Genomic DNA, 18,236 nt, shown 5'->3' with positions numbered 1-18,236 from the left:
CGGACGCGAATTTACAAACTCTACCGCCGCGTATTTTCTAACACGCAACAGTTATCATATATGAAAGTTTAAATTTCATCTAATATAATGTAATCAATATAATATGTGCTATTTATATTGTTGAATACTTTAATTAATTAGTGTAAATTATTAATTGGTAATCATATTCTTTTGAAGAAAATGATTAATATGATACATTAATTAGTTATAAAAGATCGAAATATTTATCAATTATATTAAACGATCATTTTGATATTTTAACTCTTTAAATATTAATGAAAATAATCTCATAATTAGACTTGATATATCATTAAAAAATTATATTGATCATGCACGAATCACGAGGAAAATTTTGGTGGCAAAATTCCAAAATTGAATACGGGACCATACGAATTTTGATTTCAATAAGCTTATAGTCGAACTGAACATCTCGAAAATACGGACTTAGCGACACATAATTCGACCCAATTCAAGCCAAAATGGGTCCAAATCAAGGACTCAAAGCTCATCTAGAAGGTTCAAACAATAAATTGGATGACAAATGATTTTCAAATGTGTCATGCTTATAGTCGGATCGGTGAGATGAATCCAATGAGCCTAAGATTTCCAAATTCTGATATCATTAAGTCATTCAAATATTCAATAAACGGTTCCCGATCAAGGGAGTCAATATCAGCTGTCCATTCAAAACACTCATAACATGCCATTGATCTTATTCATATTTATTGGTCATGTCGCTCCAAATAAAATTATAAATATGCCCCATTCTTCATTGAGGGAGGGGAAGCAATGAGAGAAAGGGAGGAGGAGAAAGAAGAAAGTGAAATATGAGATCTATATTGCCACCAAGTTCCTCCTTAATCACTGTTAGATCATTGACCGTCGCTGGACTTTTGTCAAACTTTCGTCCGACCACCAAAAATTGTCAGACTTACGCCTAACCATAAATTAATATTGCATGATTTCTTCCCAGCCACTGGGTAGCCGTGGCCAGACTATGGTCTTTTCAACCAACATATATATATACACAGAGAGAGAGAGAGAGAGAGAGAGAGAGAGAGAGAGAGAACTGATAATAAAAAGACTTTATTTAGAATTAACAAGAAATATTTAGTATAGATGAAAATTTTCAGCAAAGACGTTTTCAAATAGAGCTACACAATCTTGTTAAAAAAAGAGTGGTAAAACTAATAGGGAAATTCAACATTATAGGTCTCATAATGCGCTTCTTATGTTTTCATATGATGAAATATGTCAACAAGTTTATTTTAGAAAAAAATAAAAATAAAAAATGACTACTCGTTGGACTTATAAGTTTTTCAAAACTAGTTAAAATTGTAACTTTAAATTTGGATTGATTCAAATTAATAATCAAACAATTATTCAAATAACTTTTCATCATTTTTATCATAGGAGGTTTGACTGTCTTGTCAAAGCTGCCTCAACGAGTTCCCTTCACAAGCTAATATTCTTCACCACATGTTGTCAACTTGTCAATACTTTCCTTAAGAATTTCCATGATAAACAGTTGTTCTCCTTCATATTGTTGGTATCATCAATGCCTTCTCTAATGAGCTCTATCACAAACTCCTCACACGTAATTAGTTCCATTAATGTCTTTCTCAACGAGTTCCATTGCGAACTTCACGTCCTGCACATGTTGAAAGAACATTAATGTTTTCCCCCAACGTGCTCCTTTGAGGAGCTCATATTCTAATTCACACACACAATGTAACAACATAAACTATTTAATTGTCGACATGTTATCCACTTTGGTCTAATAATATAACGATTTTTGTCCCATTTGTATAACCTTAACTATAGAGTTTATAACTAAATTCCAACCTATCACAAAAAGCTGCCTCAATATTTAAGAGTTTAGCTTTATTTTACTTAAAATGTTTCACACGTAGTTGGTCCCATGTTAATTTCTCCAAAGAGTTATATCTCAAAATACTTTCCTTCATATATCGTCGGTATTGCTAATGCTTTGCTCTGCTCGCGAATCAGCGATGATTCAAATCAATGCTTGAACAAATAATTGAATATGGGTGTGGATCATATTGGAACCTGGGTTGAATGAGGTTCGAACTGCTTAAATTCAAGCTAGCTTAATTTATTTAAGGGGCTTCAACTTCGATAACAATTCAATAAATCCAATGTCTAATCATATAAAAAGAATGTTTAGCTATTTACATGTATTATGAACCATATAAAACCAATTATCATATTTAATTAAGTGAAATTGAAAATTAAATTATTACTATTTATCACATTTTCAATTAATATTTCTTTGGTACATTTAAAACTTAGTATTAATATCATGCTATAAAGTTTCTATATTTATATTTAAGATTATAGATTTATAGTTTTTATTTAATCGCATTAAAGTATAATATTTAATTTTACAACAGAATTATTTCATTATTTATTAAAAATGAAAAATATTCATATATGGGAGATTTACATACATACCAAATAAAGGTTTTATGGCTTCTATAATATTATTTTATTAAAATATTACTTCTAGTTTTATTTACAAGCGATTGCCACTTTCTCGGTGGTGAGAAGCCGAGCAAGACCCAGGAAGTGGAGAAAGACCCCGGCAGTGGAGCCACCAGCCTCCGGAAGGTCTTGCTCCGATCCCTCTCTGCTCTACGGAAGCGATTGATGATGGCGTGGAATCTTTGCGACGTGCGCTTCATTCTTGTTGCCGCTGCGTTGGCCTTCATTCTTCTCCAGGTACTGATCCCGTGCTCTGATTTTGACTGTTTACTCCGGTGTCGAGATCGAGCCGCAGTTCGCTATGGACACCGTTCTGAATCTCCAGGAAGCAAGTCTCTTTGCTTTGTAAAATATTTAGCGGTTGCGACTCATAGTTTTACTTCAGTAGACAATATCAATCTTACCTTTCTCTGACCAATCGCCAGTAAACAAAGTTAATATTTCTTGTTTGGAAATAATCTCCAGGTGCACCTTTTCACAACCCAAACAGAGTACGCAGAGCGCCTGGCAACTGCTGTAAGTTGCCGACTCTGGCTATCATTTTACCTAATTTATATATAAACTGCAACCTCCGTTTAAGTGGATGGAAATTTGTATTGTCTATTATCACTGCATTCTTGTTCTTTTGAAGTAAGAAATTCTTTCCCTACAAGCTTGGTGAAAACTAGAAATAAGAACATACATGATTAAAACATGACTAAATGTCTAGTAAGAACGTACATCCTCTTACACCATGGTACATCCTCTTGCAAATGTCTAATAAGAACATACATGACTGAAACAAAATAATATTGGCTTAAAGCTGATCCTTGGTGCAATCCAATTGAAATAGGAAAATACTTGATCAAATCACCTTGTGTTTGAACACAAGTAACAGCTAGTGCATACATATCCTTAAAGACTTGAATATGAGCATTATTAACTTCTTTCTTTTCTAGAACTCTCCAAACCATTTCTATTGGCACTTTATTATATGCTTTCTCTAAAGCAATAAATATCATATGTAGATCTTCCTTATTCTCCCTATACTTCTCTATCAAACCTCTCAAATATATAGCTTCCATAGTAGACCTACCCGACATGAATCGAAATTGATTTTGAGAAATATTAGTATCACGTCATAACCTATGCTCAATAATTCTCTCCCATTGTTTTAATATATGACACATTAACTTGATTCTTCTATAATTCACACACTCTTGTACATCATCTTTATTCTTAAAAGTAAGAACCAATATACTCCTCCACTCATTCATTTTTAGTCTTTAAAATAATATTAAAAATTTTAGCGAGCCAAAAAATTCCTTCATCTCCTAAGTACTTCCACACGTCTATTGGAATATCATCAGGTTCAATGGTTTTTCCACGCTTCATTTTCTTTAAAGTCTCTGAACTTCAGTTTTACTAATACGATGATAAAAAAAAATCTCTATATTCATTTAGTGTGTTAAGATCACTAAAATCAATTGTATTCTTACAATCTTCATTGGAAAGCTTATCAAAATATCTCATCCGCATATGTTGAATATCCTCTTCTAATAAAAACATTTTTCAATCTTCATTCTTGATGCACTTCTCTTGAATTAAATTCTTACTTCTTCTATCTCTTTGCTTGGCTAACTTATACATACTTCTTTCATCCTCCTTAGTATCTAATCTATTATATAAATCATTAAAGGCTAAATTTTTTGTATCGCATATTACTTTCTTAGACTCTTTCGGGCCTTTCTATCTCTTATCCAATTTTTTGAGATTTTACATATAAACTAATTTTTATAACAAAATTTTTAATTTTGCACTTTTTGTTTCTATCGCCAATTTTTTTAACCATTGGGGATTTTCTTTTTTATATTCTAAGCACATACTTTGCAATATTTTTAATACCACTAGCTATTTTTTCCCACATAATACTATCTTTCTGATGCACAATCAAAATACTTTACAATACTTTTAATATTATATTTATTATTAGTAATTTTTTTAAAAAATTTAAATATTTGGTCTGTCTAATAACGTGCCCTTTCATTAACAGTGTCTTCATTACTCTTGCATGCAAACAGATTGGGGCAGAAAACCAATGTTCGAGCCATACCCGATTACTGATTGACCAGATAAGCATGCAACAAGAGAAAATTGTTAAATTAGAAGGTGCAAATCCTTTTTTTACATTTTTTGTTTACATTTATACTTGAAAACGTTTTATCATAAGCTACAAAAAAGTACTAATTTTTTTCTTTTTTGGGTTAAATTTCCAAATAGTCTCAAGACTACTCGTATATGGTCATTTTAACCCCAAAGTATAACGTTGCTCTAATTTAGACCCTCGACCATAAAAAATAGATCCAAAATGGTCTCTTTGAGACTAAATTGGGATCAATTTTATAAAGTCAAGGGATTAAATTGGAATCAATTTGTATTACAATTATAACACGAGGGACTGTTTTGGATCAATTTTATGTAGTCGAGAGATTAAATTGGGACAAAATTGATACTTTGAGATTGAATTGGCCATACAAGAATCGTCTAAGAGTTATTTTGGGATTTTTCAGTTTCTTTTTAATTTGTATGAATGTGGGTGTGTGTTGGAACTTGGAGGGAGGTAAAATATTTTGTACCTTTATTTACGATTGAACATTTAATTGTAAAATTTTACCATTACCAGACCTTTTTTTTCAGTCATATAAATAGTTGTTTGAATCTATTAATAGTATATATTTCTGTTCTGCAGTCAAATTTCCAAGTTTAACATACTAATTATAGAACTTATGGTTTCTCAATTTAACATGAAAGTGATAAGGAAAGTGCTTATTCAGGCTATTGTATTTTATTGGGTTATTGCGAAAGGGTGTATATGTTTTATGAGGGTTTTATAATGTTGGGCCCAGTGGTTGTTAGATATGGGTATAAGCGTTCCATCTTCTCAAATGAGCTACTTTTTCCCTGAAAAGAAAAAAAAAAATGTTTATGCTGAAAACTAGTTTTTGAGACATTGACAAAAGAGTGGAATGGAATGTCGTGTTCGCTCATGATTATAAGTTTCAGAAGTAGAACATGGAATGAACTGAGAGATTTTACTAGTTATGTGTATCTGTCCTTCAAGAAAATCACCAATGAGAGAGATAGAGGGTATACTACCCAACTTGGAAGAGATAAGATTGTTCAGGGAATTACGGTAAAGTAGGCAATTAAGAATGTAATTCGTAAAGAACTGGATAAAAGGTGACCCAATAAGTGAAATAATATCTGTGAACATTGAAAAATAATTTGGATATAGTAAGCTCTCAGATCAGGGTAGATGGGCATCATGTTAGAAGCCATCCCATAACTACTAATGAAACTGCTATGTAATAGCACTGCTTAGAAACAACTTGACAGATGATGGATTGAGAGGAGAGATAAAAACAACTATTTGGCATAGAAAGGATTTTGTTATTTGAGTTTTGAATTTTTTTCATTATCTAGCATGGCAAATGCTTTTGAAAGAAAAGTTACTTGTGTGATTTTGTAATGTGGAACCAAGTTTTCATTTGAAAAGCAGGAGAAACCTGAAACTTACGCCCTGTTTCTTTTATCTATTATATGTTCCTCATATTTTTTTATCCTTTCAAAGCTTCTCTTTTGTGATGCATGCTTTAACCATAGTTGATTGATTATTTTTTTCACTTGTTATTGCTTCTCATAATTCTCCTAAAAAATAAGCATAATAACTTGATGAATTTCAGATGTGATTATAAAGATGTGTCGATTTTTTTTGCCTGTGGAATTATTTGGTTGCGAGTATTTGCGGTGTAAAGTAAAAAGTAACATATAGGTTTTTAATTTTTCAGTTGTTTGTTATGAAGTAGATGCAAAGTATTTTTGTGGAGAATTTGAACTACCATTAGGCCTTATTTTTTGTGAAATTTACATTCTCTCAAACTAGGTGAATTTCAAATGCATTGCTACATTGACTCGTTTGCATGGGACACTGACAAAATTTTGTTCATTGCTAGCTAGTGGTTTCCTAATGAGCGTGATGTGAACTTACCTCATGACAAAGTAGCTCCTCACTTTGTGTCCCTTGGGACTATTATGCTTGCTTGTGATCGGTCTGAGGTTGCTTAGGCCAACCGTTTTGGCATTTGAGAATTCTTTGGGTGATCTAATGTTGTAGTGGGATGATGACAGACGATGAAGGTGGTGGTGTCGAGATTTTATGCAGAGCCCTTGTTTGATGTGTTGATTGGGTTAGGGGTTTTGATAGGGATGTTGGCATCTGTGATGTGGCCAGTGTTGATTGTGGTTGAGGTGGATTTGAGATGTTAGGATTTTTGGTTGGATGGGTGATGCGAACTTCAGTGGTTTTTTTGAGGAGTGGGATGAGTTTAGAGAAGGTTTTGGGATGGTGGTTGCTTGTGATTTATTTGTGCTTTTTGTTTTGCTCCGAGTTTTTGTGGTTGGAAGGGAAGCCGACGGTGGAACAAGGGAAGTGGCGGTGGTGGAAAGGGAAGGGAATGATGAGGTAGAGACAGAGTTTAGAGGAGGTGGTGAAGTTGATGCGGTATGAAGGTGGCAAGTGTTGACATGTGTATTAATAAAGCTGACGAGAACTTTGCATTTTAAAATGCTTAGCTTTGTATTTAAAATGTATCCTAACTAACAGAAAATAGTTTTATTGTATTTAAGTTTTATCCAATCTAACAATTTCTGAAAATCAAATTAGATTTCATTACTTGTAATTTGTATTTCTAAAACACATGTATTTTAAATGCATCTAATCAATCAACGCCTTAAGACTTTGGTAAGAACAAATAGCATAGGCTCTTAAAATTCAGTTGCGGCGTGCATGGAAGCTTCTTGGACATAAGAACATTCGTTGTCAATTAGAGTGACTATCTCCGTATAGTACACAAATGTTGATTCTGTATCGTGGTATCTTTTATTGATCTTGCAGTCTTGCTTATGATGTTGTACTACTTATATGTGAAAAGCATCTATCATTTTGCTGCAGTTTTGAGGCTGTAATTGTCTCGTTCAATTTCAGATTTGAATAGACGTTATGAAGAGGAGTCTGCCCAACTGAAGACTCTTGTCCGAGATCTTGAAAGTATGGTTTTCATTTCATTTTGTCACTTGTTTTAATGCTGCATTGATTATTAAAGAATTCAGAGTAACCTCCTTCTCTTTTACTTCATAAAGTTCACTTTTGACTTATATTTTCTTTATGGAATTGGCAAATCTTGATTATAAGTTTTTAAATACTTGCAACTGAGGGTTTCTCCTCTATTTTCACAAGGCCTTTTATATTTTACTGTGCTCATTATGATGATAGAAAAACTTAATATAATAATAGTACTAATAGTGGGTGTTGTAGGATTTATCATTCTTCATAATTGCAAAACCATACCATAAAGTCAAAGTGGATATTCAGTGTAAAAGGAGCATCCTTGTTTTTGGAAGCAATTGAAGACAATTCGTGGATTGCTTTTTCTTGTTAAAATAGATGCATTTTTTTTAATAAGTTTAACATGCAGTTTCTCAATTAATGTAATGCAATATTGCTGCAGAAAAGAGCCTTCAAACAATCTTCGAAAAAGCTGAGGTAATTTTATTTCCAGAGTTAACAGGGACTGTATTTAATCAGATTATTTATTATTTTACATGATTACCATGGTTTGACCAATTTTGTATGCCTGTTGGTCTTTTTGATTATACAGTACGTTTTATTGTACGTGTGGCATGCAACATTTGCTTCATGATGTCCATCTTCCTTTTCAGGCGCCTGTGGCTGCTGTTGTGATAATGGCTTGCAATCGACCAGATTATCTGAAGAGGACGATTTTATCTGTGCTGAAGTATGTTAGATTCTTTATTCATTAGTTTACTGTCTTTTTTTAAAATATTGTGTAGGTTTTGTTTTCTATATCCTTTACACAAGAATGCCATATTTCCTATGAATTATGGCTTTCTCTCTTATTAAAATATTTCAGGTATCAGAGTACAGTTGCATCAAAATTTCCCCTTTTTGTTTCTCAGGTAGCATGCCTGATTTTTGGTATTTAATTCTTTGGTTTTGCATTTACTTGATAGTTGTGAGGTTCAAAATTAATATTATGCCTACTGATTTGCAGGATGGAACGAGCCCAGATGTTAAAAAGGCAGCTTTAAGTTATAGTCAGATAACATACATGCAGGTTTTGAAACTATTATCACACCTCATAATCTAATTTGTTCTTCTGTTTAGTATAGTTGCTTGTTTTTGAAAAAATATCATCCTTTGCATTTTGACATTGTTGTCTAGATAAAGTCGTGTTCATTATGGTAGACCGGTACCAGGGCCGGCCCCTGGTTTACTCCAGGTGGACCAAACAATAGCCAGCCCCTCTTGTAGGGCCCATTATTTGAATACAAAATAAAAGATGAGGGGGCGAACAGGAGTACCTCTACAACTATAGCATCCAAAACCCAGACAATATCTTTTTAGAGAGAAGCTCTTATGGAGAAGAGCAATGGAGTTTGCCCGAGGGGCAACTTCAAGCGACTCACAGAAGCAGAGGTGTAGGATAAATGGGCAACATGTATTGTTGTAAGGACCGAACTCTTTAGGTTCTCATCGGGAGGAAGGGGGGACATCTCTCTTTCAGTACGGTCGATTATACAACAGTTCAGTGAGATTTTTTAGCCACCTCAGGGGTTGCCATCACAGGGGGGATATGAACATGCCATCATGTTGAGGGATGGGGTATCACTGATTAGTGTCAGACCTTACCACTACCCCAAATTCAGAAGAATGAGATTGAGAATCTAATTCGGGAGATATTGGAGGCATGAATCATCAGGACGAGCGTGAACCCTTTTTTTAGCATAGTTGATGTAGGACTACAATGCTTGCAATAGTTTTATTAAGAGCTTGCACAACTTAACTAGAGATAACAACTAGAACTATTAGCAAATAAAACGATGAATCAAAACATAAGAGCGGTCACTTTCGTTTAGGCTAAGTTACATGTAAAGAGATTTGAATCAACAAAATATCATAGAAAAAATAGTATCATGCAAAGTAGTAGCTTTCAACAAAAATCACTAGTCTAACAATAAGATTAGAAGCAAGTGAATGCACTCAAACCCTACGTTTACTAAGCTTAGCAGAATCGGGCAAACGCGACCTTCATGACCACAATCAAATCACAAGAAAGGATTAGACTTAAGAAATACAAGAAAAGGAAGAGTAGAAAACCTTCGTCAAGGATCGGTTGCAATCTTCCACTCGACGATCTCTAGTTGCTCTTCAATAGCTTCAACCAAAGTGTTCAAGATGCGTTCTATGTAGTCCTTAACCATGTGATCGATCCTCGGGTTGACGTCGAAGAAGGATGAATGGAGAATGTGCACGAAGCCTTGTTCGTCGTAGGCAAGTTCGTAGTCAGTGTCGGGATCGGCCATTCATGAATGCTAGATGAAGATTTCTTCCCAAAGATTGCTAGTAATCTTGAAAACCGTTGAAGAGAAAGAAGTTTCTCTTCAACTTGAAGTGGGGATGAAGAAAATTATATCCATAAGGAGATACTCCCTTTTAGAAAGAAATTAAATCAATGGGAGCATAAAGATTTCGGGCAATGAGGGAATAGGGGGATTTGAAATTATTTCTCAAAATAAGAATTTGGTTTTAGGAAATATTTCCTATCCCAATCCAAATAGGGGGGCTGACGGCATTAATGGGGGAGGAGGGTTTTAATCAAGTGTTTAATGCTTGCTTAATTTAGGTTTGGGAATTAGGAAAGTATTTAATTAAATTCGATTTGAATTTGAAATTTAAATATATTTAATTTAGGAACTTTCCTAAAATAACATTGGTAATTTAGAAAAGATTTTAAATTTCAAATTGTTTGAATTTGAATATCAAAATATGTTCAAATTATACCAACCCAAATTAGGCAAGGCAAAGCACTGGGGGAGGGGATCTAGGGCCGGCAGGTTGAGGGGTTTCGGGCATGGGGCCGGCGACTAGGTGGGGGATTATGTGGAGCTTGGTGGAGAGAAGGGGAAGGGCTTGGGGAAGGGAAAAACCATGGGGATGATGTTGGCTGGTGGCGGTGGAAGGGGAAATGAAAAGATACGTAATAGAACCACGAACTCGACTCGTCTAGGTTGGTGGGTAATGCGCAATCTTTCCTCTCCTAGGGATCTCTCTCCTATTTCTCAAGCTCTTACAAGACTCATGCAAGTAGAAAAAAATATTTTTAATCAATCATTCATTAACTTGCAAAGAAGAAGAAGGGGGCTATAAATAGCCTCTTACAATGACTCAAACATAAAGGATGACAATGTCCCTAGGGCTTACATACGACATCCCTTACTAAAAGGGTACAACGTGAAACTAAATAAAGCAAATACAATACGACATCATAAATAAGAAAATACATAAAATAAATAAAAAATACAATGACTCAATCGTGGCCGTAGATCGTCGGCCACGTCTCTGATAAACCTTCCATGATTTGATGTCCCCATCAATAGTTCTACTGGTCAAGAAGAAGAATGAAAGCTGGAGATTTTGTGTGGATTATCGGGCCTTGAATAAGGAGTATGTGCTAGACAAGTTTCATATTCCAATGATAGATGTGTTGCTAGATGAACTTTGTGGAGTGGCGGTATTCATGAAGGTGGACCTGAAGTTCAGGTACCATCAAATCCGGATGAGAGATGAGGATGTTTCAAAGACAACTTTCAAAATACACGAGGGACACTATAAGTTCTAAGCGATCCCGTTTGGTCTCACCAACGCTCCTACTACCTTCCAATCCCTCTTGAACAAGGTGTTCCGATCTTACCTCAGGAGTTTATTATGATTTTCTTTGATGACATCCTGGCGTACAACAAGTCCAGGGAGGAGCATCTAGAGCATCTAAGGGCGCTCTTAGAGGTGTGATAGGAGCATCAGTTGAGAGCCAATCTGAAGAAGTGTTGTTTGCACTGGCTAGTGTGGAGTACTTGGGGCACGTGGTATCCCAGGAAGGGATGGCCGCTGATCAGGCTAAGATTGAGGCCTCTGATGATTCATCTGCAGTTGGATCGAAAGCAAAGACGACGATTTCCCCATAGTCCCGCACAAACCTGATTACTAGTGTTTTCTTTTCTTCTTCTCCCACCATTCTTTGGCTCCTTTGAAGATGACAACTGAAGCAACGACGACGACATGAGGAAGCAAAAATGATGACGACAGGGAAAATGCTGTTTTGTAGTTGGATCGGAAGCAACGACGATGATAGGAGGAAGCAATGATGACGACAGGACATTCCCTTGCGCATTCCCACAGGCGATACATCTAAATTTCACATGCAGGCGGACGCTCAGTTAGGGTTTTGTGTCTCTTGCATATCATTTCCTGTTATAATTATATCATCAATATACACCAATAAACTTGTCAAATGTCTCAAAGTGAGAGGTAGAATATAATGCGTTGGTGCATTCTCTTGTCTTTTTCCAAATGCCAATTGGTAAGTCTATATCATTGTTTTCATCTTTCAGTTTCTTTTGGAATGTAGGCTCAAAAACTATAATTAGTTAATTACTTCATTTTTTCAGAATTTGGAGAATATACTCTGAATGCAATGGTTTTGGAATTGGAGCAATCATTCTTTAGTGCACCTATTTTACCTTTGAGTGTCATGATTTGGGATTTTTGAGCTATTAGTGTAAGGAACAGTTCAATTTCTTCTTGATCTAGAGGTGTGGGGATAGTGTTATTAGGAGTTGAAGTTGTGGGTGATGAAGGTAGTGGCTAAGATTTCTTCTGACTTATAATTACTTCTTTTTTTTCAAAATGGCTAAGATTTCTCCTGGTGAAATTCTTAGTTACTTTAATAGTATTACGGAGAAGCATTTTGTGAAGATCTTTTTTTTTTTTGTAACTATAATAGTTCATCTTCAATAGAATCCATTTTCCTTAACTATCACATGCTCTTCTAGAATCTTTTTGATGCGGACACCAACCATCTATGGCTATTCGAGGAGCTGAAGATCAACGGCTGTCATCGTCCCACGTTATCTTATATTTTATTTGTAATTTTTAAATTTTTATTATGAATTTTCCTTTTTTACCCTCACTTAAGAGGGTCGTCCTATGTAAGAATTTAGATCAAATCTCCAATTTAAAACCACCCACCCACTTTTGTATTATTTTACAACTGAGAATATCACAAATGAACTGAATTCTAAGATTTAGTTTCAATGAAGAAACGATTCTTTGCTTTGTACAAGGTCCTGCTAGAGTAGTCTTGATCTTTTAGATTGGGCTAGTATATCTAAATAGATAGAAGAGTATCCTTAAATGATTAGCATACATGTTTTTTTCATTTCAAAATGACCAGTGCTAGCCACTCCACATCGGCTTCACCTGCACTGATTGGTGCCCATGCAGCTGTTGGACTTCACCCCGCCTTGTGGCACCGATCAGTGCTCATCATGCTTATGCTGGTGCGTGTAGGTGAATTGAATGCAGCGGTGGCCGACATTAAGTTCTTTAAATTATCTTTGGAAAGTTTGGAGTAAAAAACATGATTATTGAGAACTTTTAAGTGCATTGGTTCTAAACCCGTAGTCTTTCTTGCCGCAGAAAAGTCTTTTAATTCCACAATTTAGGAACCCTAGTAACTATTCACCTATTGTAGAAATGTCTATTTTCTTCTTTCCTTTGTTGATTTAACCAGGTATTCTGCATACCAATTCAGGGAATGCATTACAGTTGACTTTTGCTTGTTCATGCATTATGTTTTGTTGGCTAACAAGAAAAGCAGCAGACATGTAAATGAAAATGATGATCCCGTTTAGGAAGCACATGGCTATTCTCTGAAAGGGAGATAATCGCAGTTAATTAAACAACTTAAAACTTTTTAGTTTTTATGTAGTTTTCATAACCTAAAAAGAGAGAAATTCTTAACCAATAACTCTATTGTTTCCTGTTGATCAGCTAGGTATAAACTATGGAGCTGACAGCTAATGTTATAGAGAAACTATAACACCTGCATTTTCTCTTTTTATCTGGAATCCTTTAATGTGCATGATATGAACAATTCGAGCAAAATCTAGGGTAAAAATTAAACTTTGATTAGAATCTACAATGTCATGCCAAACATGCCAAGTCAACTAGGAACTACTGATATTGCTGACTAATATGATTGACTATGGTATTGCAGCATTTGGATTTTGAACCAGTGCATACCGAGAGACCTGGAGAGTTCATTGCATACTATAAAATTGCAAGTGTGTATAGCTTTTCCTTTTTCTATTAATTACTTTTTAATCCTCGTCTAAAGTGTACTATCTGTTCAGGACACTACAAGTGGGCTTTGGATGAATTATTTTTGAATCATAATTTTGATCGAGTAATCATTTTAGAAGGTGCTCTTTTAGGGAGATTTGGTTTTATATTTGTATTTTGAAAATTTTAGTTATTCCTCACTTTGGATGTCCTCAGTTTTTATATTCTCTTCCCTAAGCAGATGACATGGAGATTGCACCTGATTTTTTTGATTATTTTGAGGCTGCGGCGACATTATTAGACAGAGATAAGTACGATATCTGATGCAGCATTTATCATGCTTTTATTATTTGGAATCTCTCATTACTTATTTTGTTAACTTCTTTTGCCACTTGACTAAACTTTACTTGCTAACATTGGAAGGTCTATCATGGCTGTTTCTTCTTGGAATGATAATGGTCAAGTGCAATTTGTCCATGATCCTAGTAAGACTTAAAATATCTTTGATTTTTTTCTTTTCCAACTTAACCAGGGATAGTTTTCATGCCTTTTTATAAGACATCCTGTTCATGCTGCTTGCTAATCCGTTGTGCAGAGACTCTTTATCGTTCAGATTTTTTTCCTGGACTTGGATGGATGTTGTCAAAACCCACATGGGAGGAGCTAACACCAAAATGGCCTAAAGCATATCCTATAATTATTTTCACTGTATCTTATTTATTGATTATACATGTTTGTTGACCTGTTAATAGCATAAAAAAAAAAGAAAAAAAAAATAAAATTGTACCTGTCCGCACGTCGTCGCCGCCCAAATCGCGAATATCCCGCGACCGTCATTTTCTCCCACGATCTCCCCCACGTCGCACACGACCTCTCGGCACGATCTCTTTCGCATCGATAAAATGAGAGCAAAAGGCCTCATTCATGACTTCTCTCCCGATCCTCTTATCGTTCAGATTTTTTTCCTGGACTTGGATGGATGTTGTCAAAACCCACATGGGAGGAGCTAACACCAAAATGGCCTAAAGCATATCCTATAATTATTTTCACTGTATCTTATTTATTGAATTAGACATGTTGCTATTAATTCTGAGCTATTTAATGAAGAACTTTCCTTGACATTCCATACTTATTGGGATGATTGGTTGAGATTGAAGGATGTACATAAAGATCGTCAATTTGTTCATCCTGAAATTTGCAGAACATACAATTTTGGGGAGCATGTATGTAGGCTTCCTCTCTTGTGATATTGCAGAAGTAATCAACTATCAATATTATGATGTTGGATTCTGTTCTTAATACTAATAAAAATTTTCATTCTGTTGCCCTGGGTAATTCTTGTTTGACCTTATAAATTTGGTTGATTGTGGATGTTCAACGCTATTCACTGTAACCTCCATTTACTTGGATAGTGGAAAGTGCACTTATGAACCGGTGTGTGCCACGGTTTTTCCTTTAATAGCCTTTGAAATAGTGCCAGTATTGACTAGTAGTTGACAATATGAGTGATAAACTTATTTATTCTTTAGTTCCAAATAACCAGGAAATAAAGCGGTAGAATTTTGCAATGTCCTGTCAAAAAGTTGGTGTCATTTACCTGTTGATTTCCCATTTTTCATCAGTTGCGATTTACTTACTGCACTGCAATAGTTTTTCAGATATGGTTCAATACGGTAGTCCCTAGCTTTCTTGTTGTGGAAAATGCAAATCATGAATTATCGTGAATATACATTTCTTTCTATCAAGTTTTGCAATATCCGTACTAATGCTTAGCCATTTGATGTCTAGTCGTGATATATGGTATGTAGTGTCATGTCATGCCAATGTTAGAACTATGGAAGGAATTCTAAGAGCAAACAAATGTTAATAATTCACAATTGTATAATTATGGGGAAATCAAGGTTATGCATCATATAATGTTGTCATGGGAGAGGATAATCGAATATAGGCTTAGAAACATTATGTTGATATAAGAGAACAAATTTGATTATATGCGGGTAAGATTTATATTTAAGAGATTTTTGTGTTAAGACAAATGGATAAATATTGAACACAAAGGAAGAATCTTTATATGATTTTTATTGATATTGAAAGAGAGCATATAATGGACTGCCAAGAGAATGGATTTGATATGCCTTGGGGAGAAAAGGCCTACGAAAAAGGTATTGAAAAATGTTAAAAGATATATGTTATGGAGAATTAACTTGCATTAGATGTCGCTGTGAAGAGATCAAAGAATCCCTAATTCTAATAGGAGACATCAAGATTCAAGATTAAGCCCATAATTTATTTTGCATTAGTTATGAAGAAGCTTATGATGGTATTAAAGGTGAGGCACTTTGCTGTATGTTATTGATAGATTCTTGTTTTAATAAGTGATGATTGAAAGTTTGAAATAAAGTGATTAGAATTTCTGGAATGAAAACAACTTAAATAAATGCAATTTTAATATTAGTGAAATTATAAAGGATTTATTGGAAAATCAAATGATACCTATATGTGATATGTTTGAATATCTTGGGTATATCATACAAAAGAATGAAGATATAGGTGTTTAAAATAGAGAAGTTCTTACTATGACATCCATGATATTATGAAATCATAAAGTTTAATTTTATTAAACAATAATTAGACTAATTATGTTATATGGATCTTAGTGATTGGGCGATTAATATGTCAATGACAGCCAAATTGAGTGTAACATATATGGAATGTTAAGATTGATATATCATAAAATTATGAAAGATGGATTGACAAATAATTATATCCAAGTGATGATGGGAGTAATACCTTTTTAAGATAATATTTTTGGATATAAGCTTATGTGACTTAGGCATGTCTAAAGGAGAGAGAAACTTTGAAAATACTCACTCGGCTTAATTCAAGAACTTGAGGTGATTTGAGAGTAAATTTAAGCATTGGATTGGGGAATATTTTGCAATTTTATGCTCGTTAAAGACAACATAGTGCTCGTTCAATGTTTCTCATAGGCGCAAGCCTCCATAATTAATTACTACTATCAATAATATAATAGAATTCTCAATTAAGAATGATTATGAGGCTTTACATTAAATTTACTTGCGATAGATTTCTACATTATCTTGATTTGTTTCTTTTATATTGAATTAGATTGTTGCTTTTTTTAGTTAGAGTATGTTGACCTTCAAATAATACCCAAAGGAACAAAAGAGAGGATAAGTCAAAGTGAAAATCCCATGTACAAACCTCATACCCGTCGGATCCTCGAATCATGCCGCGAATCCTGCTGAATCGGCGCCGCTCCTGTCATTCCTCCGCAATCCCTGCCGAAATCCAGCTCTCGATTGTTGCCCCATTCCCGTCGTTAAATACCGGACCCGTGGAAGCCTTCGGGACTCATTCGCAGAACTCCTGAAGCAGTCGAGCCCTCACTGCCTCCAGCTCTTCCACTTTCGCCTCCCTTCAGTTCGCAGAGAGAGAGAGAGGAAAGATCCACATACCCGAACTCCTCTACTGTCACTGCTTCCGATCCAAACCTCTCACCCGATCCCTTTCTCCATTCCTCATTGCCGACCGGCTCTCTTGCCTCCTCCTCAGACGCCCCTTGCCTGGCGGAGTGGAAGCTACAACATTTTGATCGGAGGCCACAAGGGAAGCCGCCGACCGTGAAGATAACTTTCTCCTGTTCGGACGCCACTTCAGCTCCGTTCGCAGTTGCCCAGCCTAGCTCCTTCCACGACCTCCCTTTCGGTCCGATTGGAGGTTACGACATTTTTGATCGGAAGCAAACAACATGAATGACTTGCTGTGAAGGTAACTTGTGCCCTTTCAAGCGCTTCTTCGGCTTGATCCCATAAATTAGAGGGGGCTGAAAGGGGAAACTGAGGATTTAAGCTATTTGGAGATTAACTAAATCTCATTCAAATTCAAATGAGATATAGCTTAAATCCCGTTCAATTCTTATATAAATTTATTTGAATTAATTTTAATTAACTTAATTTGATTATAATTAATTATCATTAATTATAAATTAGATTTAGTTAATTAGATTTAATGATGATCAATTATGTTTAATTATAATTATTATTCATAATTAATTAAATTTAATTATGATTAATTTTTAATTATAATTAATTATTAATTAATCAGACATTAATTATAGTTAATCAAATCTTATTATAATTAATTATAATTAGCTATTTTTAATCATAATTAATTGTGACTAATTAATTTAATTATAATTAATTTAAAAATGCTTGCTTCCCCCCACTCTCCTTCCTTGATGTCCGTGTCGGACCGGCAAACCACCTAAGCACGCCTTTAGTGGCCGTGGTAGGAGGGAACCCGGTGCGACACCTACGACGAGGTAGGCGAGTGACCCCTCGATCCACGTGTCAACCACTACAACCCCGCGGAGGTATGAACTTTTCTAAACTCAAAACCCTACTTCAATATTCGTGGCAAACTGGAGAACTGTCCTAAGCACGCCTTTATTGGCCGTGGTAGGATGGAA

General features: G+C 35.0%; 1 protein-coding gene across 2 annotated transcripts in view; it reads left to right on the top strand.

The window, feature by feature from the left end:
• The first annotated feature begins 2,534 nt into the window (after positions 1-2,534).
• The window catches only part of LOC110114943 (alpha-1,3-mannosyl-glycoprotein 2-beta-N-acetylglucosaminyltransferase), a 24,030-nt gene continuing 8,328 nt past the window's right edge, over positions 2,535-18,236 (top strand). Inside the window, exons 1-14 of one of the 2 annotated variants that reach the window (XM_020848006.2) lie at positions 2,535-2,742; positions 2,971-3,021; positions 4,566-4,653; positions 7,529-7,591; positions 8,052-8,086; positions 8,263-8,339; positions 8,475-8,520; positions 8,616-8,678; positions 13,680-13,746; positions 13,816-13,884; positions 13,986-14,055; positions 14,168-14,229; positions 14,340-14,430; positions 14,874-14,967. In XM_020848006.2, coding sequence (XP_020703665.1) covers positions 2,671-2,742; positions 2,971-3,021; positions 4,566-4,653; positions 7,529-7,591; positions 8,052-8,086; positions 8,263-8,339; positions 8,475-8,520; positions 8,616-8,678; positions 13,680-13,746; positions 13,816-13,884; positions 13,986-14,055; positions 14,168-14,229; positions 14,340-14,430; positions 14,874-14,967 — 948 coding nt within the window. In that variant the 5' untranslated portion in view covers positions 2,535-2,670. Of the gene's footprint in view, positions 2,743-2,970; positions 3,022-4,537; positions 4,654-7,528; positions 7,592-8,051; positions 8,087-8,262; positions 8,340-8,474; positions 8,521-8,615; positions 8,679-13,679; positions 13,747-13,815; positions 13,885-13,985; positions 14,056-14,167; positions 14,230-14,339; positions 14,431-14,873; positions 14,968-18,236 lie in introns of both variants that reach the window. The other variant, XM_028696058.1, reaches the window with a different exon arrangement.

Source organism: Dendrobium catenatum, unplaced genomic scaffold, assembly GCF_001605985.2.
Source record: "Dendrobium catenatum unplaced genomic scaffold, ASM160598v2 fragScaff_scaffold_716, whole genome shotgun sequence".
Lineage (NCBI taxonomy): Eukaryota > Viridiplantae > Streptophyta > Magnoliopsida > Asparagales > Orchidaceae > Dendrobium > Dendrobium catenatum.
The sequence above is the reverse complement of the archived record's forward strand: the minus strand, read 5'-3'. Positions and strand labels throughout refer to the sequence as shown.